Genomic DNA, 22,195 nt, shown 5'->3' with positions numbered 1-22,195 from the left:
AAGAATGTGTGGCAGTTTTTCACAATCTACCATGGAACTTAGGAACTACAGAAAAACGCAGGAATCCTCACCTGGCCTGACTCAGTCCAGAAGCACCTTGGTGAGGCCACCATCTCAGAACACAGTTTGTAGAGCATTGGGCTGGTCCATGCATTGGCTCTTGGAACTAGTGCCTACAGAGAAAACAAGGAAGGACAGTCAGTTTAGAGCCACGCTTTCTTTCCCTGTTTCTGGATATTGATGGTGAATTCTTCCTTGCTGTGAGTACACGTCAGATGTCAAAACCAGACATAAGGCTAGACAATCATTCGTTGTTTCATTGGTGGACATTAAGAACGCCCCACCCCACATTGTCCAAAAGATTATTCATCATTCAGTTGTCATCCTCGAGGGCAGAATGTACGTCTTAGACATCTCCTGCACCTCCATGTAGCCAGCAAAGAGCTCACAGGGGCAGACACATTGTGACTGCTTTCAAGTCTTATTGGTTTGTTCACTCATTCATTCATTCAGTAAATATTTGCCAAATGCCTACTATGTGACGGATACTGTTGTTCTAGGTCCTAAGGATGAACAAAGCAAAATCACTGCTTTCATCAAGCTTACCTGGGGAATCAGAGAGTGTGAGAATAAGTAAAATCATGACCAGACAGCAGAAGGCAGTGATAAGTGCTAAGATTTCTATAGTTATTAATTTAGATGAGCAAGGATGGAGAGTGACAGGGAGGTGCTCTGTTATAAAGGCTGGACGAAGAAGGCCGTACCCTTGTGGTGGTGACATTACAGCAGAGACATGTGAGGAAGTGAACCACGTGGCCAGAAGTGTTGCAGGCAGAGGGAACAGCATGTTGAGTGGATCCTGTGCCTCTTGACCACGTTGGCCAGTTTGCTCGCCCACATTTCAGAACAGTACGCCATATTGACCCAGTGGGTTTCTTCAGTTTCTGTAGATCAAAGAACATTTTTTTTTCTTTGCAAAAAAAGCAGAGATGGAGTGTGGCTGCTCCAAGACAAGGCTGAGTGTACATTTTTACAGGAACCTGTTGGAGTATGCTATTAAATAGCGGAGAAGATATGTTTGTGTATCTATTGCCATATAACGAGCCACCACAAAACTTAATCTTGTAAAACAACAACAGTCATTTTATCATTGTCTCACTTGATTCTGCCATGGTTGGGCTCAGCCAGGTAGTTCTGCTCTGACTTGTGGTTGAATGATGGCTGGGGCTGTAGCCAACTAGAAGCCTTTCTCACATGTCAGGAAGTAAGTACTGGCTGTTGGCTGGGAGCTCAGCTGGAGCTGTCAGTGGAAATCACCACAGTGTGACCTCTCCATGTGGCTTGGGCTTCCTCACAACATGGTGGCTTGATTCCAAGAGTGGGTGTACTAAGAAAACAAGGTGTATGACACTTTTATGACCAAGCTTCAAAGGTCACATAGTGACACTCCCAGTGTAGTCACAATCTCTTCTAGACTGAAGGGGGAGGGAATAGAGAACCCCCTCAGTGGGAGGAAAATTAAGTGTAAAAAGAGCACACGGAATGGGACTTATTGTGGGAATTTTTAGAAAATGCTGTCTATTACACAGGTGTACTGCCGTCTCTTCTTGTTGGGAGATATTCAACATCATTACTCATCAGAGAAATGCAAATTAAAACTACAAGGAGATAACACTACCCACCTACCAGAACGGCTAAAATAAAAAATAGAGATAAAACCAGTCACTCAATGTAAAATGGTGTGGCCACTCTGGAAAACCATTTAGTAATTCCTTTAAAAAATAAAAATGGATTTAGTATACAACCAGCAATTGTATTCTTAGGCATTTATCCCAGAACAATGAAAACTTGTTTTCATGCAGAAACTTGCACAAAAATGTTCATAACAGTTTTTGTTTATCATAATCCAAAATGTCTTTCCAAGGATGAATGGCTAAACAGTGATACATCCATACTGTGGAATGTTGTTGTTGTTAGGTGCCATCAAGTCGATTCCTAGTCTGTCTTAGTCTGGAAGCTCCACTGAAACCTGTCCACCGTGGGTGACCCTGCTGGTATTTAAATACTGTGGCATACCTCCCAGCATCATAGTAACACACAAGTCACCACAGTACGACAAACAGATAGACAGGTGGCAGGGAACTCATATAGAAAAATTACATCAAAATGGATCAATGTCATAAATATAAGAGCTAAAACTATTAAACTCTTAGAGAAAACATAGGAGTAAATCTTCGCAACCTTATACTTGGCGATAGATTTTTAGATAAGACACCAAAAGACCAAGAAACCAAAGGAGAAATGGATAAATTGGACTTCATCAAATAAAAAGCTTTTATGTATCAAAGGACGTTGTTAAGAAAGTAAAAAGACAACCTTTGTTGTTTAGAAAATATTTTGGAAATTATAGACCTAATAAGACTTTCATATATACAAAGAACTCCTACAACTCAATAAAAAAAAGAAAAAAATCCAATAAAACATGGGCAAAGTGCTTGAATAGACATTTCTCCAAAGAAGATAAACAAATGGCTAATGAGTACATGAAAAGATGCTCGATATCATTAGTCACTAGGGAGATGCAAATCAAATCCAAAATGAGAGAGATGCCACTTCAGTAGGTTGGCTATCATAAAAAAATTAAAAAAAAAAAAGAAGAACAGAAAATAACCAGTGTTGGCAAGGATGTGGGGAGACTGAAACCCTCATACATTGCTGGCGGGAATGTAAAATGGCGCAGCTGCTGAGGAAAACAGTTTCGTCTGTCCTCAAAAGTTAAGTAGAGGATTACCGTATGACTCAGCAATTCCACTCCTAGGTATGTACCCAAAAGAATTGAAAGCAGGGACTCAAACAGATACTTGTTCACCATTGTTCATTGCAGTGTTATCCACAATAGCCAAAAGGTAGAAACTACGTAAGTATTCATCAACAGATAAATGAATAAACAAAATGTAGTATATACATGGAAACCCTGGTGGTGTAATGGTTAAGTGCTACAGCTGCTAACCAAAGGGTCGGCAGTTCGAATCCGCCAGGCGCTCCTTGCAAACTCTATGGGGCAGTTCTACTCTGTCCTATAGGGTCGCTATGCTTTGGAATTGATTCGACGGCACTGGGTTTGATTTTTTTTTTTTTAGTATATACATAAATGGAATATTATTCAGCCATGAAGAGAAATGAAGTTCTGACACATGCTACAGCGTGGGTGAACCTTGAATACATGATGCTAAATGAAATAAGTCAGACACAAAAGGACAAACATTGTATGGTCCCACTTCTATGAAATATCTAGAAGAGGCAAATACATAGAGACCAAAGCAGATTAATAGTTACCAGGGGTTGGGAAGAGAGGGGACTGGGGAATTATTGCTTAACGGGCACTCAGTTTCTATTTGGGGTAATGGAAATGTTTCGGAAATAGTGTTGAAGGTTGCACAGTCTTGTAAATGTAGTTCACGTCACTGAATTATACACTCAAAAATAGTCAAAATGACGAATCTTAATATTGTATATATATTGCCATAATAAAATTTTAAAAAACAGATTATTGCTCCCCAAACGTTCTGATTCATTTCAACTGGGGTGGTACCTAAGAACCTGCATTTTTAACAAGTTCCCAGATGATGCTAATGGTACGCACTTTGAGTTCCAGTCCTCAGGCACCAGGCGAAAAAACATTCATCTTCTGCCAAAAACCTGGAGCAGACACAAGACAACTTTAGCTCGTATGCAACAGGATTTCCACATGTGGAAGGGTTTTAAACTCTATTTTTCAACCTGTAGGTGTCCCATGAATAGACCCTCTTTTACCCTGTCCCCGTCCTCTGTGGGGCCGCTAATGACTGCTAGGCCGGGCACATCATAGAGGAGTAGGATCTCAGGTATACATGGCAGCTTTGTCTGAGCCCTAAACTCTAGTTCTTTGTCTGATCCATGTACAACAAGCCGTATCTTCTCCTTAAAGGGGACAGGCAATAAACTAGCTGAGGTTCTCTTAGCCTAACTGTATTATAGAGGCAAGGGTGGTTTCCTAAAGAGCAAAGCTATACACTTCTATCTAAAATAAGGCTCAGCTAAGAGTCTAAGTGATTCACTTTTAAGATCTGCCTACAGTGCTTTATTATACTCATTACTTGAGTTCTCATTATCTGCTTGCAGATTTATTTGGGCGACTGTTGTATGCAATTATGTTCTTTTAGAAAATCGTCACTTTTATGTACTTGGATGAGTAAAAAAAAAATCTTCAAAAGCACTTATACTCCTACAGCAGAAGAACAGGCCTAGCTTCCAAGTGTTGAGTTTCAGCTTCTCATCTTACATTTTCTCAGGGAGGTATTTATTAGTATGTCAGTTTTGTTTCGTTTTGTTTTTTACAGTCTGGAAAGAGAAACCCACACTAGAGATAATGAAATAAATAACTGCCAATATCTAAATGCTGGTATGTTTAGCTCCTTAACCATTCATATTTCTCTTGTTTCTTATCTTAACGTTATAGGCAGACAAAATTTATTAGCAAGATTGTTTCACCTTCTAAGAGTATGGCCCCCGGACACCCTTTCAGCTCAGTAGTGAAGTCACTCCTGAGGTTGACCCTTCAGCCAAAGATTGGACAGGCCCATAAAACAAAACTAAAGGGGCACACCAGCCCTGGGACAAGACTAGAAGGCAGGAGAGGACAGGAAAGCTGGTAATAGGGAACCCACAGTTCAAAAGGGAGAGTGTTGACATGTCATGGGGTTGTTAACCAGTGTCATAAAACAATATGTGTATTAACTGTTAAATGAGAAACTAGTGTGTTCTGTAAACCATCATCTAAAGTACAAAAAAAAAAAAAGATTGTTTCTCCTCTACTATCTGTGTAATAGGGTTGCAAGTTTACTCACACTAGAGTACTGGCAATGAGCTCTCACACACACATACAATTGTAGTTTCTGTTTCCTAAAAGTAGCCCAGACTTCTTCTTGATAAGACTCCACTGGCCAGATTTTTTTTTAACCTATATTTTAATTCAGTCCATATAACTTAGTTGACTTCTATAATATAGACATTGACTGTCAAGGTCAACATATTATTGTAAGGTTGAATTGATACCTTTAAAAACTCAGTGTTTTGGGTTGAATTGTATCCCCCAAAAGATATGTTGAAGTCCTAACCCCTGTACTCACGAATGTGACCCTATTTGGAAATAGGATCTTTGAAGAGGTTGTCAGTAAGATTAACACGAAGTCATACTCCAGTAGGATGGGTCCTAATCTTCTATGACTAGTGTCCTTACAAAAGAGGAGATATGTAGAGATACAGACAGACAACCGCCATGTAAAGATACAGCTACAAATTAAGGAACACCCAAGGACCACCAACCATCACCAGATGCTAGGAGAGAGGAATGGGACAGATTCAGAGCCCTCAGAAGGAATCAACATGGCCGACACCCTGATTTCAGGTTCTTAGCCTCCAGAACTATAAGACAATGAATTTCTGATCTTTAAAGCCATCCACTTTGTGGTGTTTTGTTATTGCAGTCCTAGGAAACCAAAACGCTCAGTCATTCAGATGTGACCACCACCTACTCCCTCTTCCCACTTCCACTCTTCCTCAAGATGAAGTCTAGAAGAACAAAAGTTAAGTGTGACTTACGGGACATCAAGGTGAAGGAGATAAGACCCATCTTCTTATTCCTCTCTGGTCTTTGCCTGGACTCTTCTGCTACCTGGACTAATGACCACTGAGGGAGAATTGATCCCATCATCTGCTGGGCTTTTCAAAAGGACACTCTGCATTATTTCATAGCTCCAGCCTTTTGCCACATGTCTTGAAATCTGTCCTTGAGACTACCTCCTCTTCTCCAGTGTTCCAGGCATTTCCCGACTTCCTCACTGAAATTTGGAGGACTTCTGTATCCCTGCACACCACACACAGGCCACGGAGAACCAGGAGTACTGCCTCAAGGTCTCTTCCACCCATGTTGTTGTGTCATCTCTCCATGAAGCCTGTGTTGGGCATGGCCAAGGCTGATATTCAGCCAGTACTCACTAGTTTGTCACTTGTTGCCTGAACAAAATGTTGCCTAGTCCTACATCACCTTACAATCGTTGGTATGCTTGAGTCCGTTGTTGTGGCCACCTGTACATTTTGAGTGCCATCCTCCACATGGAAAGTCTATGATCCAAGTTGTCTGGGTTTGACTCTTGATATGTCAAAGCAATTGAGAATGTTATCTCTGCATTAAGCCAGCCTTCTCAAGCTTTTCATCTGGAGCAATTCAATCTCTCCAACCCCAAACCACACCACTACTAATCTTGGGCTTAGAGAGACAATCACAAACAAGAAAATGGAAAAAGAAATATTCACATTAATAATTTCCAAAATATTAAGCCCATTTCATCTCTATTCCAACTTTGATTCTAGAAGCAGCTGTTTTCAGTAAGCCAATGATGATTTCAGAAGAGCACCAATGGGGCCTTTTGTCACTTGCTCCACTATCTTATACATGTCTGTCAATGTAAAAGAAAATCAATTTAGAAGCATGTGTTTATTGAGTATCTGTAAGGCTGCCAGCTCTTATGGAACACAGTGGGGCTTCATAATTAAAAGGCAGAGCAGCTGCCCCTGAGGAGTGTACTTTCTAGCCAAAGGAACAAAATCAGCACCAGAAAACAATACAAGATTGAGTAAGCACTAAATTCCCTGGAATGTGGAGAAGGGAGAGATCAATAGGAGCACCTGAGAAGAGTTCTGGAGGAAGAGGAATGTGATTAGGGCTTTAAAGAGTGATTAAGAATTGAATATGCAAGAAGAAAGTAAAGAACCATGAACAAAACTCAAAGCTGGGAATGGACCAACTCCTCCCTGTTTGCCCAGGACCTTCCTGGATTTAGCACTGAATGTTCTACATCCCAGGAACCCCATCAATCCCTGGAAGTAGTTCTGGTATGTGTAGGAAGAAATAAGAAGTGAGGCTGGCTACATGAAAAGACTACATGGAGGGCCTTGAAAGCCATTCAGGTGGACTGCAATGCGTTCACCTCAGCAGTAGGAAGACAGGGCTCAGCGAAAAGAGATGGCTTCCACAATGATACTGAAATGAAGACATGAGACCCTATGCAAACAAATGCTTCCCCATCCTCACCCCTTCATGGGATGCTCCCTTTCCTGCTTTTCCACAGCCTAACCGTGGTCTCCTGTGTTTCAATCTGTAATGTACACATCAGTAGTCCAGGGATGTTATTAAAATGCAGACCCTGACCTTGGGTGGGGCTGAAGGTTCTGCAGAGAATTTCTCTGAAAACAGATTTTAATCAGCTCCCAGGTGATGCTGCTGCTGTTGCTGCTACTGCTGCTTTGAGTAACAAGACTGTCCATCTTTTCCCTTCTGTTCCATCTTTTCAGGAACCTATATTTTCAACCTCTACCACTTCACTAACTCCCTTCTTTCAGCCCATAAACTTGCTCTGTGGTACAGACCAAACTCATTGCTGTTGAGTCGATTGCAACTCATAATGACCCTATAGGACAGGGTAGAATTGCTCCTAGGGTTTCCAAGGAGCGGCCGGTGGATTTGAACTGCCAGCCTTTTGGGTAGCAGCCGAGCTCTTAACCATTGTTCAAGAGTTGTGGTTAAATACCTGAATCCTGGAATCCTGGTTCCCTAACTTCCTACCTCTATATCTTTGGGCATGTGACTTAACCTCTCTGTGCCTTGATCTACTCACCTGTAAAGTAGGAATGAAAATAGTAGTTCCTGCTCATTTGTTTATTGTGAGCAATTAAATGAGCTAATACATATGCTTCAGTGGTAACTGACACGTAGTAAGAGCTCAGTAAGGTTTATCTAGAATAATAATCATCATCACGGTCATTATCATCAGTGGCCCCATTCTTTAAACCTCAGGGCTTTTTTTCTATCTACATTAAAACACATCTCATTTCTTGAAGAGCAGTTTGACCAAGACCTCACTACTGCCTGGTTTCTGCTCCTACCTCAGCACGTCAGCTGTGAATCACCACAGACCCCATCCTGCCAAATACCACAGTAACTCTCAGTTCTTATGTGGTTTAATCTCTCTGGTCCTTCATAGATGTTGGTCATTCCCACCTTGGCTTCCCTATGCCATTCTTCCTCACTTCTCTTTTTACTTCTTGAGTTTTTCCCTTTAACCTCCAATAATGCTTTGATTTCAGTCACCCCAGCTGCCAAGCATTTTATCTTTTGGCCATCTTCTTTTCTGATACTGCTGGCTCTGCAGGGGTGGCCGAATGCCACCTATATCCAGATGACACCCTGAGACATGTGCCCAGTGATGGCAATGTCCCATATCTTCATAGGGGTTTGAGGTATATAGGTGTATGCACTTGTCAAAACTTATCACATAGTAAACTTAAGGTGTGCGCATTTTACCATATGCATTTCAATGTCATATACACTATAAATAAATTTTGAACTCCAGTTAATGATTAAAAAAAAAAAAAAACTAAACACATTGCTGTCAAGTCAATTCTGACTCATAGTGACCCTACAGGATAGGGTAGAACTGCCTCAAAGAGCTTCCAAGGAGCACCTGGTAAATTCGAACTGCTGCCCCTTTGGTTAGCAGCCATAGCACTTAACCACTATGCCACCAGTTAATGATTTTTTTTTTTTTTTAGTTAATGATAGGCATGTTGAATTAGGAGTGAAGTGTTCTGATGTCTTTGACTTATTTTGGAATGCATCAAAAAATAAAGTGAATAGATGGAATGTCTTAGTCATCTAGTGCAGCTGTAACAGAAATACCACAAACGGATAACTTTAAGAAAAAGAAATTTATTCTTTCACAGTCCAGTAGGCTAGAAGTCTGAATTCAAGGTGCCAGTTCCAGGGGAAGGCTTTCTTTCTCTGTCAGCTTTGGAGGAAGGTGCTTGTGATGCACCAGTCTTCCTTTGGTCTGCGAGCTTCTCAGCACAGGAACCCCGGGTCCAAAGGCTGTGCTCTGCTCTCAGCACTCCTTGCTTGGTAGTATGAGATCCCCCTGTCTCTCTGCTCGTGTCTGTCTTTTATATCTCAAGAGATTGGCTTAAGACCCAACCTAATTTTGTAGATCTCATCAGATATAACTGCCAGTAATCCATCTTATTACATCATAGTGATAGGATTTACCATGTATAGGAAAATCACATAAAATGGCAGGCAGTCATACAATACTGGGAATCAGGACCTAGCCAAGTTGACAGATATTTTGGGGGGACACAATTCAATCCCTGACATGGACGTATAGAGGGATAGGTAGAGATAAATCTCAAATAGCGAAATAATAACAGTTATAGAATCCACTTATTGGGCAGAGGGGTGTTCACACTATAACTCTTTGAACTTTCCCAAATGTTTGAAAATTATCATAATAAAATGTTAGGGGGGAAATTACACCCCCAGACGAGGCCTCTGCTTTGAGATCCTGATCCTTATAACAATAACAACACAATTATCCTTCCTTACCAGAGACCTCTTCCGTCTCTTATGATTGAGGCTCATCCATTCATTCAACAACCTTGATTTTGAGAACCTATTGTAGACCAATCACTATTGTGGGTCTTGAAGCTACAGAGATGTATTTTTTAAACTCTAACTAAAAATATTTGGGGTAAGATAGAGGAAGCTGTAATGGATGATTCTCATGGTTTAGCTTGAGTAGTTGGGTGGATGATGGTGCCATTAACTAAGACAGGATAGATAGATGAGAGTCAGGTTTTGGAATGGAGACAGTATACTGTGTTCGGCTGAAGGTGCCTTTAATCCTCCATATGAAAATATATACTAATGGGAAATACTGGCCTTGAATGGAGGAGAGAGATCTGAATTAAGCATGGGAGAAAAAAGGGAAACTGTCAAAAGTATGTTAAAAGAGGTAAAAATTGGGACCCGGGTGCTAGGGAGCCCCAGTATTTAAGGTGTGAGCAGAAGAGGTAGAACCAAAGGAAAACACTGAGACAGGAAGTTCAGAGAGCTATGAAGAGAACCAAGAGAGAATTTGTGCATTAGAGACTAGGTCATTCATCTGTTTGTTGTTGTTACCTGTCATCGAGTCAGCCCCTGACTCATGGGGACCCAATACACAATGGAATGAAACACTGCCCAATCTTACACTATCCCCATAATTGGTTCCATAACAGACCATTGTGATCCAGAGGGTTTTCCTTGGCTGGTTTTTAGAAGTAGATCTCCAGGCCTTTCTCCCTAGGCTGTCTTAGTCTAGAAGCTCTCTGAAACTTGTTCTGCATCATAGCAACACACAAGCCTCCACTGAAAGACAGGTGGTGTTGCGTATAAGGTACCTTATCCAGGAACCCAAGCCAGGTCTCCTGCCTGGAAGGTGAGAATTCTACCACTGAACCGCCAGTGCCCGCATACCATTGATCTATAGCAAGTTTAACTTCAAATGGTCATTCTGAACCATTGCCTAATTGTGCTTTTTTGTATTCTGTTATCACCACAAACAGTAAATGACACAGTAGTCTTGAACAAGGCCATCTGAAGTCTACACCAGGTCATCATGGCCAGGAATCACACCTCTCAGATGTAAGGCAAATCCTGGACATGTGGAATACCTAAATTAGCAGGGTGCCTGACACTGAAGTATGTTCTTCAGTGTATTCTTAAGAGGACATGAGGACTGTGCAAGAATTATCAAAGCTTTTTAAATTTTTTGTTAGGATAATCTAAAATAAATAATATACATGCACACCAAGTTATCATAATGACCACCTTTAACCCCTGATTACCAAGTGCTGACACCCAGTCTCTGTGCTCGTATTCCCACCTACGTTAATGTTCACATTGGCAACTTCGTTCCTCGTGGACAAAGGAGAAAACAAAAAGGAAGGGGAGCCAATACTTAAAGTGCTGTCTCTGTATCATGTAATAATGAAGGTTTACAATATTTCCAGTAGAGCAAAGACATTGGTTATTTGAATCATCTCATAATACATAGAAACCTAAATGTGTTGAACACAAAAGAAACCAAACTGCAGTAGTTTGTACCAAAATCACATGGATAATAGCAGTTTATTTACACTAAAACAACATCATGTCATATTAAGTTAAAGTTGTAGATTTGAGTTTCAATAAATTTGTTGTTTTGGCTGTATTTAATCTGTATGTTTTTTATTTGTTTCATAATTCTATAAAAGATACAAACAGCAGGAATTTAAACATTCACAACTCAACCCTGATGGATTCATGGGAAATTTTTCCATTAATATTGATTGATTGTACCTTTCTAATAAAAAGTTGTGACCAACCCCTCCTCCAATAATCCCAAAGCCTGTTAATGAGACCGTTCTGCTTTGAACTTAAAACATTCTATGTATATGTTCCTGTATCTAGCAGACAATATTGTAAGCTGTTGTATTCCTTTCCTTTTCAGATAAAGTTATCTGACTTTGGTTTCTGTGCTCAAGTCTCCAAAGAGGTGCCAAAGAGGAAATCACTAGTTGGCACTCCATACTGGATGGCACCTGAGGTGATTTCTAGACTACCTTATGGAACAGAGGTAAGGGGATAACAGCCAGCTTGGAGAAACGTGGCCTAGGACAGGCTCAGGAATGCAGTGGTTTTGAGACAGCTATGAACCGCAGGAGACCTCGGGGATGAGTTTTTGTCTCTCATGCTTGATCCCCACTCACTAGACTGAATGCAAAGTGGCTTATGGCAGAAAGGAGACTGGTCACCACTGAGGATATCGCCATGTTTACTCAAGGGGCTGTTTATTGAGGTCTGCAATGGACAGAGCTCTATGTAAGACACTGGGGGAGAGTCACTCAAATGCTGACCTGTTTGTTCTCAGTAGTAAAAGAGGTACACGAAGCAAGGCAATGTCTCTTGAAAAGTGGTGAGAGAGGCACAGATGACCAGGCATGGTGAGTCAGAGAAAAGATAGACGATTAGAGAAAGCTCCAGAAAATAGAGGTAATATTTGAATGAGCAGTTGAGAGAGAGGTAGTTTTCCTTTTCCTTTTAATAATGTACTCCTATTTATAGAAAATCAGATACAAATATTATAACATATTAAAAAATCTGGCACAGTTTTGATTTCCTCTGGAAAGGAAATAGTCATACCTCTTAAGGAGTAGAGTTTGTGAAAATGAGGGGACAGAGAGAGTGGAGGAAAGCAGTCTAGGGTGGGAATAAAATCCGTTGCCGTCAAATCAATTCCAACTCATAGTGACCCTATAGGACAGGATAGAACTGCCCCATAGGGTTTCCAAGGAGTGCCTGGTGGATTCAAACTGCCGACCTCTTGGTTAGCAGCCACATCTCTTAACCACTCTGCCACCAGGGTTTCCTAGGGTGGGAATGGGGTGAGTAAAATCTCTGAGACACAAATGTACATACACGTGGAGGCCAAGAAGTTGATTTTGACTCGGCAGACAGTGTTTCCAAACATTATGGTTCAGAAGGCGATTCTAAGAGAGAAGAGTGGTAACAGGTGGTGTGGACCAATGAGCTAAGTATATCGGCATAAATTAAGTAGCCTCTGCTTTCTTTTCCATGTTTGTTTGACCTTGAATGAGTACTGGACTTGTTTTTCTCACTGTGGTCCCAAGAGCATAAATTCTCAGTGAAGGTCACTGCAAGGTTTATAATAGCAATGCAGCCAACAGATAAGTGGTGTAATGAGGCTATAATGGGAAGTGACTGTAACTGGAAATTTATAGCACAGCTATGACTTCTCATTGTCCAAGCTTCCCGTTCTTTACCCAGAAAGAATTGCTTGTCATCTCTTCCTTTTCTTTTCTCCATTCCTTGTAAATGGTTTTGTAAAGGAAGGTTTTGTGCATGCTCCTTTTAAATAATAAAGAACCTCTAAGAGGGGGAAATAGACCTGTTTTTTTTTTTAAAATCAATAAATAAAAGAATCAGAATATATTTTGCACTATGCTATGCAGCTCCTTGCATTTTGTTATGAATGTGTAAAAAAATCTCCTTATTACGGTTTAAGTGCAACTTTTTTCTTTATGTTAATAATATAAAACTTTGGATATTTTTCACATCTGCCCTGAGAGGCAGTTAACTAACAAAGTCAACAGGGCGAAAGCTGAAGTTCTAAACTTCAGAATGTTAAGATATTCATTTATCCCAAGTTGGTGAAACTTCTTTGACATTGTCTTTAAAAAGCAAAAGAAGACCATTAGCAAAAACTCCTTAAGCCAACCCTTCAGCTGGTAGACCAGTATTACTAATTTTGAGAGGTTACAAATACCACAATTAATTTATGAGTATGAGTCTCTTGGGTTCCATGAGCACATCTGACGTATCAGCATGTTCCCCTTGCCTGAAGTAACCAGTCAGATGTCCTAACAGGTGGACATCTGGTCACTTGGGATCATGGTGATAGAGATGATCGATGGTGAGCCCCCCTACTTCAATGAGCCTCCGCTCCAGGCAATGCAGAGGATACGGGACAGTTTACCTCCAAGAGTGAAGGACCTACACAAGGTAGGAATGGCATCTGTTGCTGAAGTTCAAAATAGATCTAGAATTTGTCAGCCATTTTTTGGTTTTAAAGACTGGTATTTTTCATCCAGGCAGTAGATCCTGGTTTACAGGCATGGACTTTAGAATTAGAGTCACTTAGATTCAAATCTCTGCTCTTCCTTTCATTCACTGGGAAAGTGATTCCGCCTGTCTGACTTTGAAGTTCTACATCTGTAAAATGGGGATAGCAATAGCTCCTTTCTCTTGGGTTGGTTAGAAGAGTAAACCAGGCACTCAGCACTCACTCATTCAACAGCTATTGCGTGCTGGGTGCTGTTCTAATTGTTGAGGTATTGCAGCACAAGACCCCAGATTCCCTGACTCTCCTAGAACTTACATTTTAGTTGGGGAGGTGGATAATAAACTATAAATAAATGAATGAATGAATTACTTTCAGAGAGCAGTAATGTGTGAAGAAAATAAAACTCTGTGATCTGATGGAAGTGTACAGAGTTGGTCCCGAAAGCTAGTCTGGGTTGAAGAGGGAAGGAAGACCTTTCTGAGAAGGGACCATTGAGCGGGGACCTGAATAGAAGGAAGGAGCAAGCCATGCAAAGATCTGGGAGAAGGGTGTCCTAGGCAGAGGGAACAGCAAATACAAAGGCCATAAGCCGAGAAGGAAGGCCTGTGTGGCTGGAGCAAAGTGAGCAAGGGGAGAAGAGTAAGACATGATGGTCAGAGAAGTAGGCAGGGGCTAGATCATGCAGCACAGCGAAGGTCATTGTTAGTGTAATGCATATAAAGGACCAAGTGGTGTCTTCCCTGTTTTCCCAAGATTGTCAGCTTGGACCAAGCTAAGGAAAAGGAAAAAAAAAAGGATGCTCAAGAATCACCACTGTGGTAGTAGTCAGCTCCCTGGAAGACTTGCTTAGAGGTGTCATTTCTGCAGAATCAGTACCATAAACATTGACACACACACGTCCCCTCACATCTGCTTCATGACAATAAGAAGATGTGAGACTGCCTTTTGGGGGAGAATAGTTGGTAATGGTAGAGTCTCCTTTTCCTAAATCTGAGGGTAGGGCTGCAATAAAATAACTCATAAAAGTTGTGTGAACCTACAAAAACAGGAGACTGCTTGAACCAAACAGGACATTGAAATTTTAACTGAATTGGACTGTTTTAATAATGAAAAGTGACTAAAGAATATGTAGTATCAAAATAGATTCACAGCAATAGAAATGAGCGTTGATGTTCTTCAAAGCCATGTACAAAAAGGCTCTTGACAGTTTTAATCATAATGGTTCAAAAAGTGGGAACCTCACAAGGCTGTTTCTAAATGAAGAAATGACGTGTGGTGTATTTCAACAGTGAATACTACACAGCATCAAAAAGGATAAAACTATTGCTGCACGCATCAGGGATGAATCTCACAGACCTAATATTTAGAGAAAGAATTGAGACAGGAAAGTTCACGCTATACAACTCTGTTTCTGTAAAGTTACAAACACAGGCAAGACTAATTTATGCTATTAGAAGTCAGCGTAGTGATGACCTTTTACAGGGGAAATGGGTATTGAGGTAGGGTCCTAGAGTGGTAAAAATGTTCTATATCTTGATTGAGGTAGAGAGTAAATATGTATAAATATATGTAAAAGTTGATTGAGCTATACCAGTATACCCATTGCCATCAAGGCAATTCCAACTCATGGTGACCCTATATTTATGCACTTGAATGTATATAAGGTATACCTTGAAAAAGTAAATCATAAGAAATAAAAGGGAAAAAAGTGCTATCTGTGTCATATATCCTTAAGGAAGCTTGTTTCTATTAAAAAAAGGGGGGGAGGGGGGATTCCACAGAGCCTAGATGGTTGCCATTATTAGAAAAATAAAACTATTCTGTATTTATACCACACTCCATAAAAGCATGTGTGCGACCTCTTGTACATAGTGAACACCCCGTAATAGCTGGTGTTGTCGTTATTAGGAGTCCCTGGGTGGTGCCAACAGTTAACACAGCTGGCTGCTAACCCAAAGATTGGAAGTTTGAGGCCACGCAGTGGCACCTTGAGTGCCTGGCAATCTACTTCTGAAAAATCAGCCATTGAAAATCTTATGGAGCACAGTTCTACTCTGAAACACATGGGGTCACCAAGAGTTGGAGCCGACTCAATGCCAACTGGTTTGGGTGTATTTTATTATTATTATTACCATTATTATTTAACCCTTTTATTTCAAACTTGAAGAAGGTGAGGAAAATACCGTGTGTTAAAAAAGGCAATACCTGCTTTGGCTTCCACAGTGTCTTCCTCCCCATGGTGACTTTCTAGAATTTGATGTTGTTGATAGAATGACTTTCCTAGGACCTAACTGGGAAACCATTTTAGGCGACCTGGGTCGGGTTTCTGTGTTAGACTTCAGCATGCATCTTTGTGTTTTGGCAGTTTTCTTCAGTGCTGCGGGGATTCCTAGACCTGATGTTGGTGAGGGAGCCCTCTCAAAGAGCCACAGCCCAGGAACTCCTCGGACATCCATTCTTGAAACTGGCAGGGCCACCATCTTGCATCGTTCCCCTCATGAGACAATATAGGCATCATTGAGTAGAGGATTCATGAAAGTGAAAAGACTAGATGAGATCATGAGAATAATTCAGAAGAACGTGAAGAACTCATGGACCACTGCAAAAGGCCTGTGCATTCAAGACCAGCTGATTGGTGGGACAGTTTGGTGACCGTCAGGGTTTGACAGACCAGGGCATCTAATTGTGTCTTAAACAGACATCTCTCCACTGACAGCTGGTGAGGTCATTTGAAGCACAGCTTTACTAAGTCATTATATTTTTCAGCCCTTCATCCCACAAGTCAGAAGGACTCAGTACAAACTCCGTTATGATACATCCTGGCCACATGCAGGGTAACGCATAGGATTTTCTATTTCGAAAGAATACTTTTCTGGCAAAAAAAAAAAAAAAGGAAAACAAAAAAGCACTTTTTCTTAATGGTAGCAGTGTAATGTATTTTGCAATGAATTTGTAATTTTTCTGTACGATAGTTTTGATAATTTATAGTACTTTGATGTCACGTAGCCATTGTATTGGTTGAAGTAATACTTGTTTCCTAGCAGGAGTTTGAACAAAGCCTTTCCTACTTTTTTATCCCTTTCAGAGAACCAACGATTCCTTAGGAACTTTGAATACTGAATGAATCTCAATCACCATCAGCTTTAGTAGACTCTTTTCTTATTTTAACAAGTGTCTTATATGATGGAAGAAGAATTAAGAGTGATGGTGGTGCACGTTTCATTTACTCGGCCAAAAAATAATAAAATACAATTTGGGCTACAGTATACCACCAAACTACTCCTTGGGATAGAGCTAAATAATTTGAAAAATCTCCTATTTCTCCAAGGCTACTAGGAGCAAACCACTGGACGCATGGTAGAATGTTCCCCCTAGGATACTCTCAAATGGGTATGGTGTTCCTTGTGGCCAAATTTCACTTCCAAGGAGCAATTTCAGTGCTAGGATCAATGGACTTAGTTCCCCAAATTGAATGTTTCAAAGAGGCCATGAAAATTCCAGTCTTAGAAAAGGAAAGGAGAGAGAACAGGGCAAGATGTTTGGTTTTGTTTGTCGCTGTTCTGAAAACTGTATGCTAGCATACCAAACTCTTGTCTCTTTACCTTTGTACTGCAGTATTAATTGCTATTGTTCATGTATCGTGCTGGAAGTCTGAACTGACTGTAGAGGTTGATTTACCGAGGGGGGTGTTTTACCAGGTATGGTCTGACTTCAGTTGTGACCATGTTTTAATGTGTTGCCGACATAGGAGGGTTGTGCTGCTGTCTAGATCTTCTTGAATGTTGATAAAAATGAATGACTACTACAATACATTTTGTGTTGCTTGTTGGAAGAATTTGCATGTTAACTGTAGGCCAATATAGATTTGCCTTTAAAATTCTGGAAGAGCTACATAGTCATCATTAATTAGTTTCTATTAATTATGCATCAAACAAAAGCCATTTGTTACCAGACTAGAAAACCAGAGGCTTTTCTTAATGACTCGATATACTGTAACAAATATGAATTTAAATTTGTGAACATGCTCTGGTTGCTCTAAGCATAATTAAGAATTTTTGTAATTAATAGGTTGCTAATTATTTATTACAGTTAAAAAAAGGAAAAAAACAAAGGCATAAAATGACCTTCTACTAATCAGATTTTCGGTTTTCCCCAAAACTGGAAATGCATCACCATAAATAGGATCTATAATTTTGTTTCCTAAAACTCAGTAGATCAATGTTTTATGTAAAGTATTAAAATGCTAATATAGATATGTAATAAAAACGGTCTAAATCCAGAATATTGCAGTCCTAAAAGTTCATGAAACAGATTACATAAATTCAAACAGGATTATATAGAAGTAGAAAGGAAAAAAAAAAAAAGGAAAAATCTTTTTAACCAGAACAAATAGTGGATTTTGGATTCCAAACATTTTGACAGTGTAATGGAAATTTTTCTGTAATTTTCTTATCACTGGGTATTTTTTAAAGTATTCATTGAGTTTACCAAAAGTTACTGTAGCTTAAAAGGTTTTGTGAGCACTACCTATTGGCAGAAAATGCACTTGCAAATAAAGATAAATGTTTGCCTTTTCCCCATTGTCTTATTGGAAACTCCAGTGGTTTCCAGAATTTTTTTTCTTGAGGAGTTTCCTTTATAATCCTGAGGAATGCAAATGAGTTGCTACGAAATTATACGTAGCATAGTGATAACACAAAGCAAAGACTAGTATTTCCATCCCTAGAGATTACATACTGTAAGACTGTGGTATGGACACCACTGTTGAGAAGAGAATTATTCAGTTCTGGCTTACCAAGCTTAATGAATGCCAGATTCATGGCTAAATCTCCCTTTCCACTTCCCTCTTCCAAAGATGCTGATCTGAGGACTTCTGCCAATAAAGGATATAACCAAGTACCTGGGTTAGAGAGAGTGTAGTTGGGAGAGCTTTCTGATAGCCTGGAAGCCAGTGTTGGGCCCCTTTCCCTCTTTGGATGACAAGGAAGACATGAACATGTATCCCATGAAGTTGAGGGGACACTTGTATATAACCCAGTGCCATCGAGTTGATTCCGACTCATAGTGAACACTTGTATATGGAGAGCCCATTTCTCATCTGGAGATTTCTGAAGGTGAAAACCCTGAGAACATAGCCTAGAAATGCAGGATGTGAAAGAGTGCAGTATGTTGTGTTCCAGGGAAGAGAAAGGTGGGGCAACCCCTCACCACACAGGTCTCCACAGGTTTTGGAGAATGTGAGAGAAAATACCAGGTTCCCTTGGCTATGTTGAATGAAGCAGGGAGAGGGAATAGAGAACATGGAGCTAAACTGAATGAACTGCTTAACCAAGCAATGGGCTGCTCTATAGAGAGAGTACGTTGGAGGCATGAACTAATGGGGGAAACTAAAGGATGAGACGGCTGCTTTCTGCAGTGAGTGGGGTCCTCCCAATGGAGGGACCTGGGTGGAGCTGGACCTTATTCTGAAAACCAAATATATCATCTACACCAAGACCTTTCTCAATAGCAGGGGCTGCAGTCTTTAGACTGAACCTAAATGAGACTCAGGCACCTTACCTTCTCACAATAGCATCTCCATGGCAGCTGAGTACAGCCAGGTAGGTAACAAAAATACTCCTCTTGGGCCATGGTTTTGTGTGAGACCCCATGATCTAGGGGAGGAATTTAGAAGAAAAAAATGGGGAATAAGAGAGCATACCATATCTCCTGCCACTACCTACCCATTGCTACCTATTTCTCTTTCTCTAATGCAAGCTTAGCCTGAACAAGGGAGAGGAGCAATCATTTGAATTAGAATGAGGTTGATTTTTTAAACTGGACTAGACGGATGGATCAGACTGAGTTATGGTTTTGTCCCCATTACCCCCTTGGATGAATACACTCAGTAGCAATTACTGGAAAGATAAGATCATTCCACAAAGTTAACAACTCTATAAGTTCAGACTCCTTGCTCAAACTGGCTAAATAAACAGCACTGTGTCATCAAGGAAGAAGTAATGAGATTCCAAGCAGAGAAAAGATTGTCTGAAGTGGGTACAAAATGTAGAAGCAGGAAAAATTTTGTGAAAATAACATAATACAGTAGGAAATTCACATTGGGCAGGAAAGTTGGTCAATTCAAGCCTTGAAGAGTATACATTTTGAGTTGTATTTTCAAGTCTAATATATCACCTTAGTGTGATAATACTTAATTAGTAATACTTAGTATGGGATAATAATACTTAGTAATACTTAGTGTGGTGATACTTAGTTTTCTGTCAACAGACTAAGAGGGAAAAGATTTAGACATAAGTACTTTATTTAGGAATTGACCCCAGGAAGCCCAAGTGGCAAAGTGGAGAAGTGAGACAAAGAAGAGAGAAACCAAAAACAAAACCAAACCCATTGCCATGGAGTTTATTCCAACTCATAGCAACCGTATAGGACAGAGTAGAACTGCCCCATCAGACTTCCAAGGAGCAGTTGGTGTATTAGAACTGCCGACCTTCTTGAACCACTTCCCCACCAGGGCTCCAAAGAAGAGAAAGAAGTCAATAAAATGTGTATTAATGAGCAGGTTACCATAACAGGCAACTGGGGCTTAATCTCATTGGAGACATTCTCAGAGAAACTCCACAATTTTCCTTCTGGAGGTTCCGGGGTATTTGTCCACCATCACTGGGTGAGAATTGCTCCTGGAACATCAACGCACAGAACTTCCGGCTTGCCCTGCATATGGGCAAAAGTTGTTCCCTCTGCCAAAGAATACCCTCTAGGAGAGAGACACAGAAAGCCATTGGCATATACAGAAACAGTTAGCAAATAACCTCTATGAAGGACCAAGGAAACATGAGTGGGACACTGCCATCATCCCCTACATAAAGAGGTCTGGTTAAGATCAAAACTAAGACTTGAAGAAGTCAATGGGATGCTTATTTCTAGATCAAAATATCCTGATTTAAAAGCAAAGGGATTCCTTATCCTGAAATGTTCCTCTAGCCTGGATGTGCACAGGAAAATAGTTGTGTCAGAGGTAACCCTTCTAAGATATAGAAGACTCCTGGACTGTGCCCCCCAGAGAAGGTTTTCCAAGTGAGCATGGTATATTGGGAACATTTCACATTCAAATGTCATTCTGTCTTTCAGTGATCTTATGCAACTTAACCTCTTTCAACCTCAGATTCCTAGCTATAAAGTGAAAAAAAAAAATTTTTTTTTACATTAGTGAGTTGTTCATTCATCCACTCATTCTTTCTTTTTTCATTCAATCACCCAACATCTTTGATATGGTCATTGAGATTAACACACACTGAAGCCATCAAGCTCATGTGGAAAATGCTTTCATAATTATTCCTCATCATTGCCAACATTTCTAAAAACTTAAAGCTAGGAAGGACTTCAAGACTTGGTATGATCTTCCTTACCTCCTTAACTTAGCTAGCCAAGGCCCAGAAGAGTTAGATAATGATAGCACATTATTCATAATACTTGAATGGACCACACACACACACACACACACACACACGCACACACTCCACGCTAGAACTTCAGTTCCATAAGGACAGGTATTTTTGCCTATTTCACTCACTGATATGTCCCCAACACCTGAAGTAGGGTCTAGAAAGCACATGATCAGAGTTAATAAATACTTATCATTTGTCACAAGAGCCCTTGTGACAGCGGGGCAAGAAGTACCAATCCTTTCCCAGGAGGCAAGCTGGCAGGTCTAGTCACTTTAAATGGGGTTCTTAGCCTAATTTGCACCCTGGACCCTGTTGAATGTCTGAAGCCTGTGGACCCCACCACAGAGAAAACGTTTTTCCCTTCTCAGAAAAATGTTTTTAATTGCATAAAGTGAAATGCATAGGCTTACAAAAGAAATCAATTAAAGCATAGTTATCAACATGTTTTTACTTCTGTGGTATAATGCAATAGCCAGTTCTTGTGATGGATCTAGTGACGACCATAATTCCAAAGTAATGAGTATACAGGACTTTTGCAGCATCTTCAACAAGTGTTATGTGACATGAAAATATTGGTGATGTCTTTCGGTGACAACAGTAATCACCAGTAGAAAGTCCTGCATATATGACTGCAGTTTGATGCCTGAGTTCATAACTGAAGGAAATTCTACCTTTCACATAAAGTTAGAAATAACTAAAGATGTAATTTTTTCCCATTCAAGCTCATGGATTCCTATTCCTTCCTGCCCCATTCTTACCCCTGAAACTGACAAACCCCCAAGCAATTTACTGGTCTGGAGGAGGCAAGGGTAATCCCTACATAGAAACATAGTCTGAATTCAAAATATACTGGCACAGAAAACTGTGGACACCAGGTTAAAAAGCCCTGCATTAGACCCTTCAGATCTTTCATTCCCCCTTGTTTGGTACGTGTTATGGATTGAATGTGTTCCCCAAAAATATGTCCCGTAAATCCTAACCTCTCTATGCCTGTGGTTATAATCCCACGCAGGAATGATTGCCTTTCCTGAGTCAGGATTAGTACAGGGTGTATTTTGGGTTCATCTCTTTTGAGATATAAAAGAGATTAAATAGTGGAGGAGAGATGGGGTAAGGTAGATGCTAAGACACATGGAGACCTCCAAGAAACCAGGAAATAAGCAGAAGAGCAAGGCTGTTCCCCCAGAGCCGACAGAGAGAGAAAGCCTTCTCTGG

General features: G+C 40.4%; 1 protein-coding gene across 3 annotated transcripts in view; it reads left to right on the top strand.

Annotated features, from left to right (window-relative positions):
• PAK5 (p21 (RAC1) activated kinase 5) overlaps nt 1-16,405 on the top strand; it is a 320,036-nt gene extending 303,631 nt beyond the window's left edge. For all 3 annotated transcript variants that reach the window (XM_049869541.1, XM_049869542.1, XM_049869540.1), the window contains 3 exons: nt 11,403-11,528; nt 13,340-13,474; nt 15,901-16,405. In XM_049869541.1, coding sequence (XP_049725498.1) covers nt 11,403-11,528; nt 13,340-13,474; nt 15,901-16,056 — 417 coding nt within the window. In that variant the 3' untranslated portion in view covers nt 16,057-16,405. The remainder of the gene's footprint in view (nt 1-11,402; nt 11,529-13,339; nt 13,475-15,900) is intronic.
• The last annotated feature ends 5,790 nt before the right edge of the window (nt 16,406-22,195 follow it).

The sequence above is a fragment of the Elephas maximus genome, chromosome 25 (genome assembly GCF_024166365.1).
Source record: "Elephas maximus indicus isolate mEleMax1 chromosome 25, mEleMax1 primary haplotype, whole genome shotgun sequence".
Classification (NCBI taxonomy): Eukaryota; Metazoa; Chordata; class Mammalia; order Proboscidea; family Elephantidae; genus Elephas; species Elephas maximus.
This window is presented reverse-complemented; position numbering and strand designations above follow the sequence as displayed.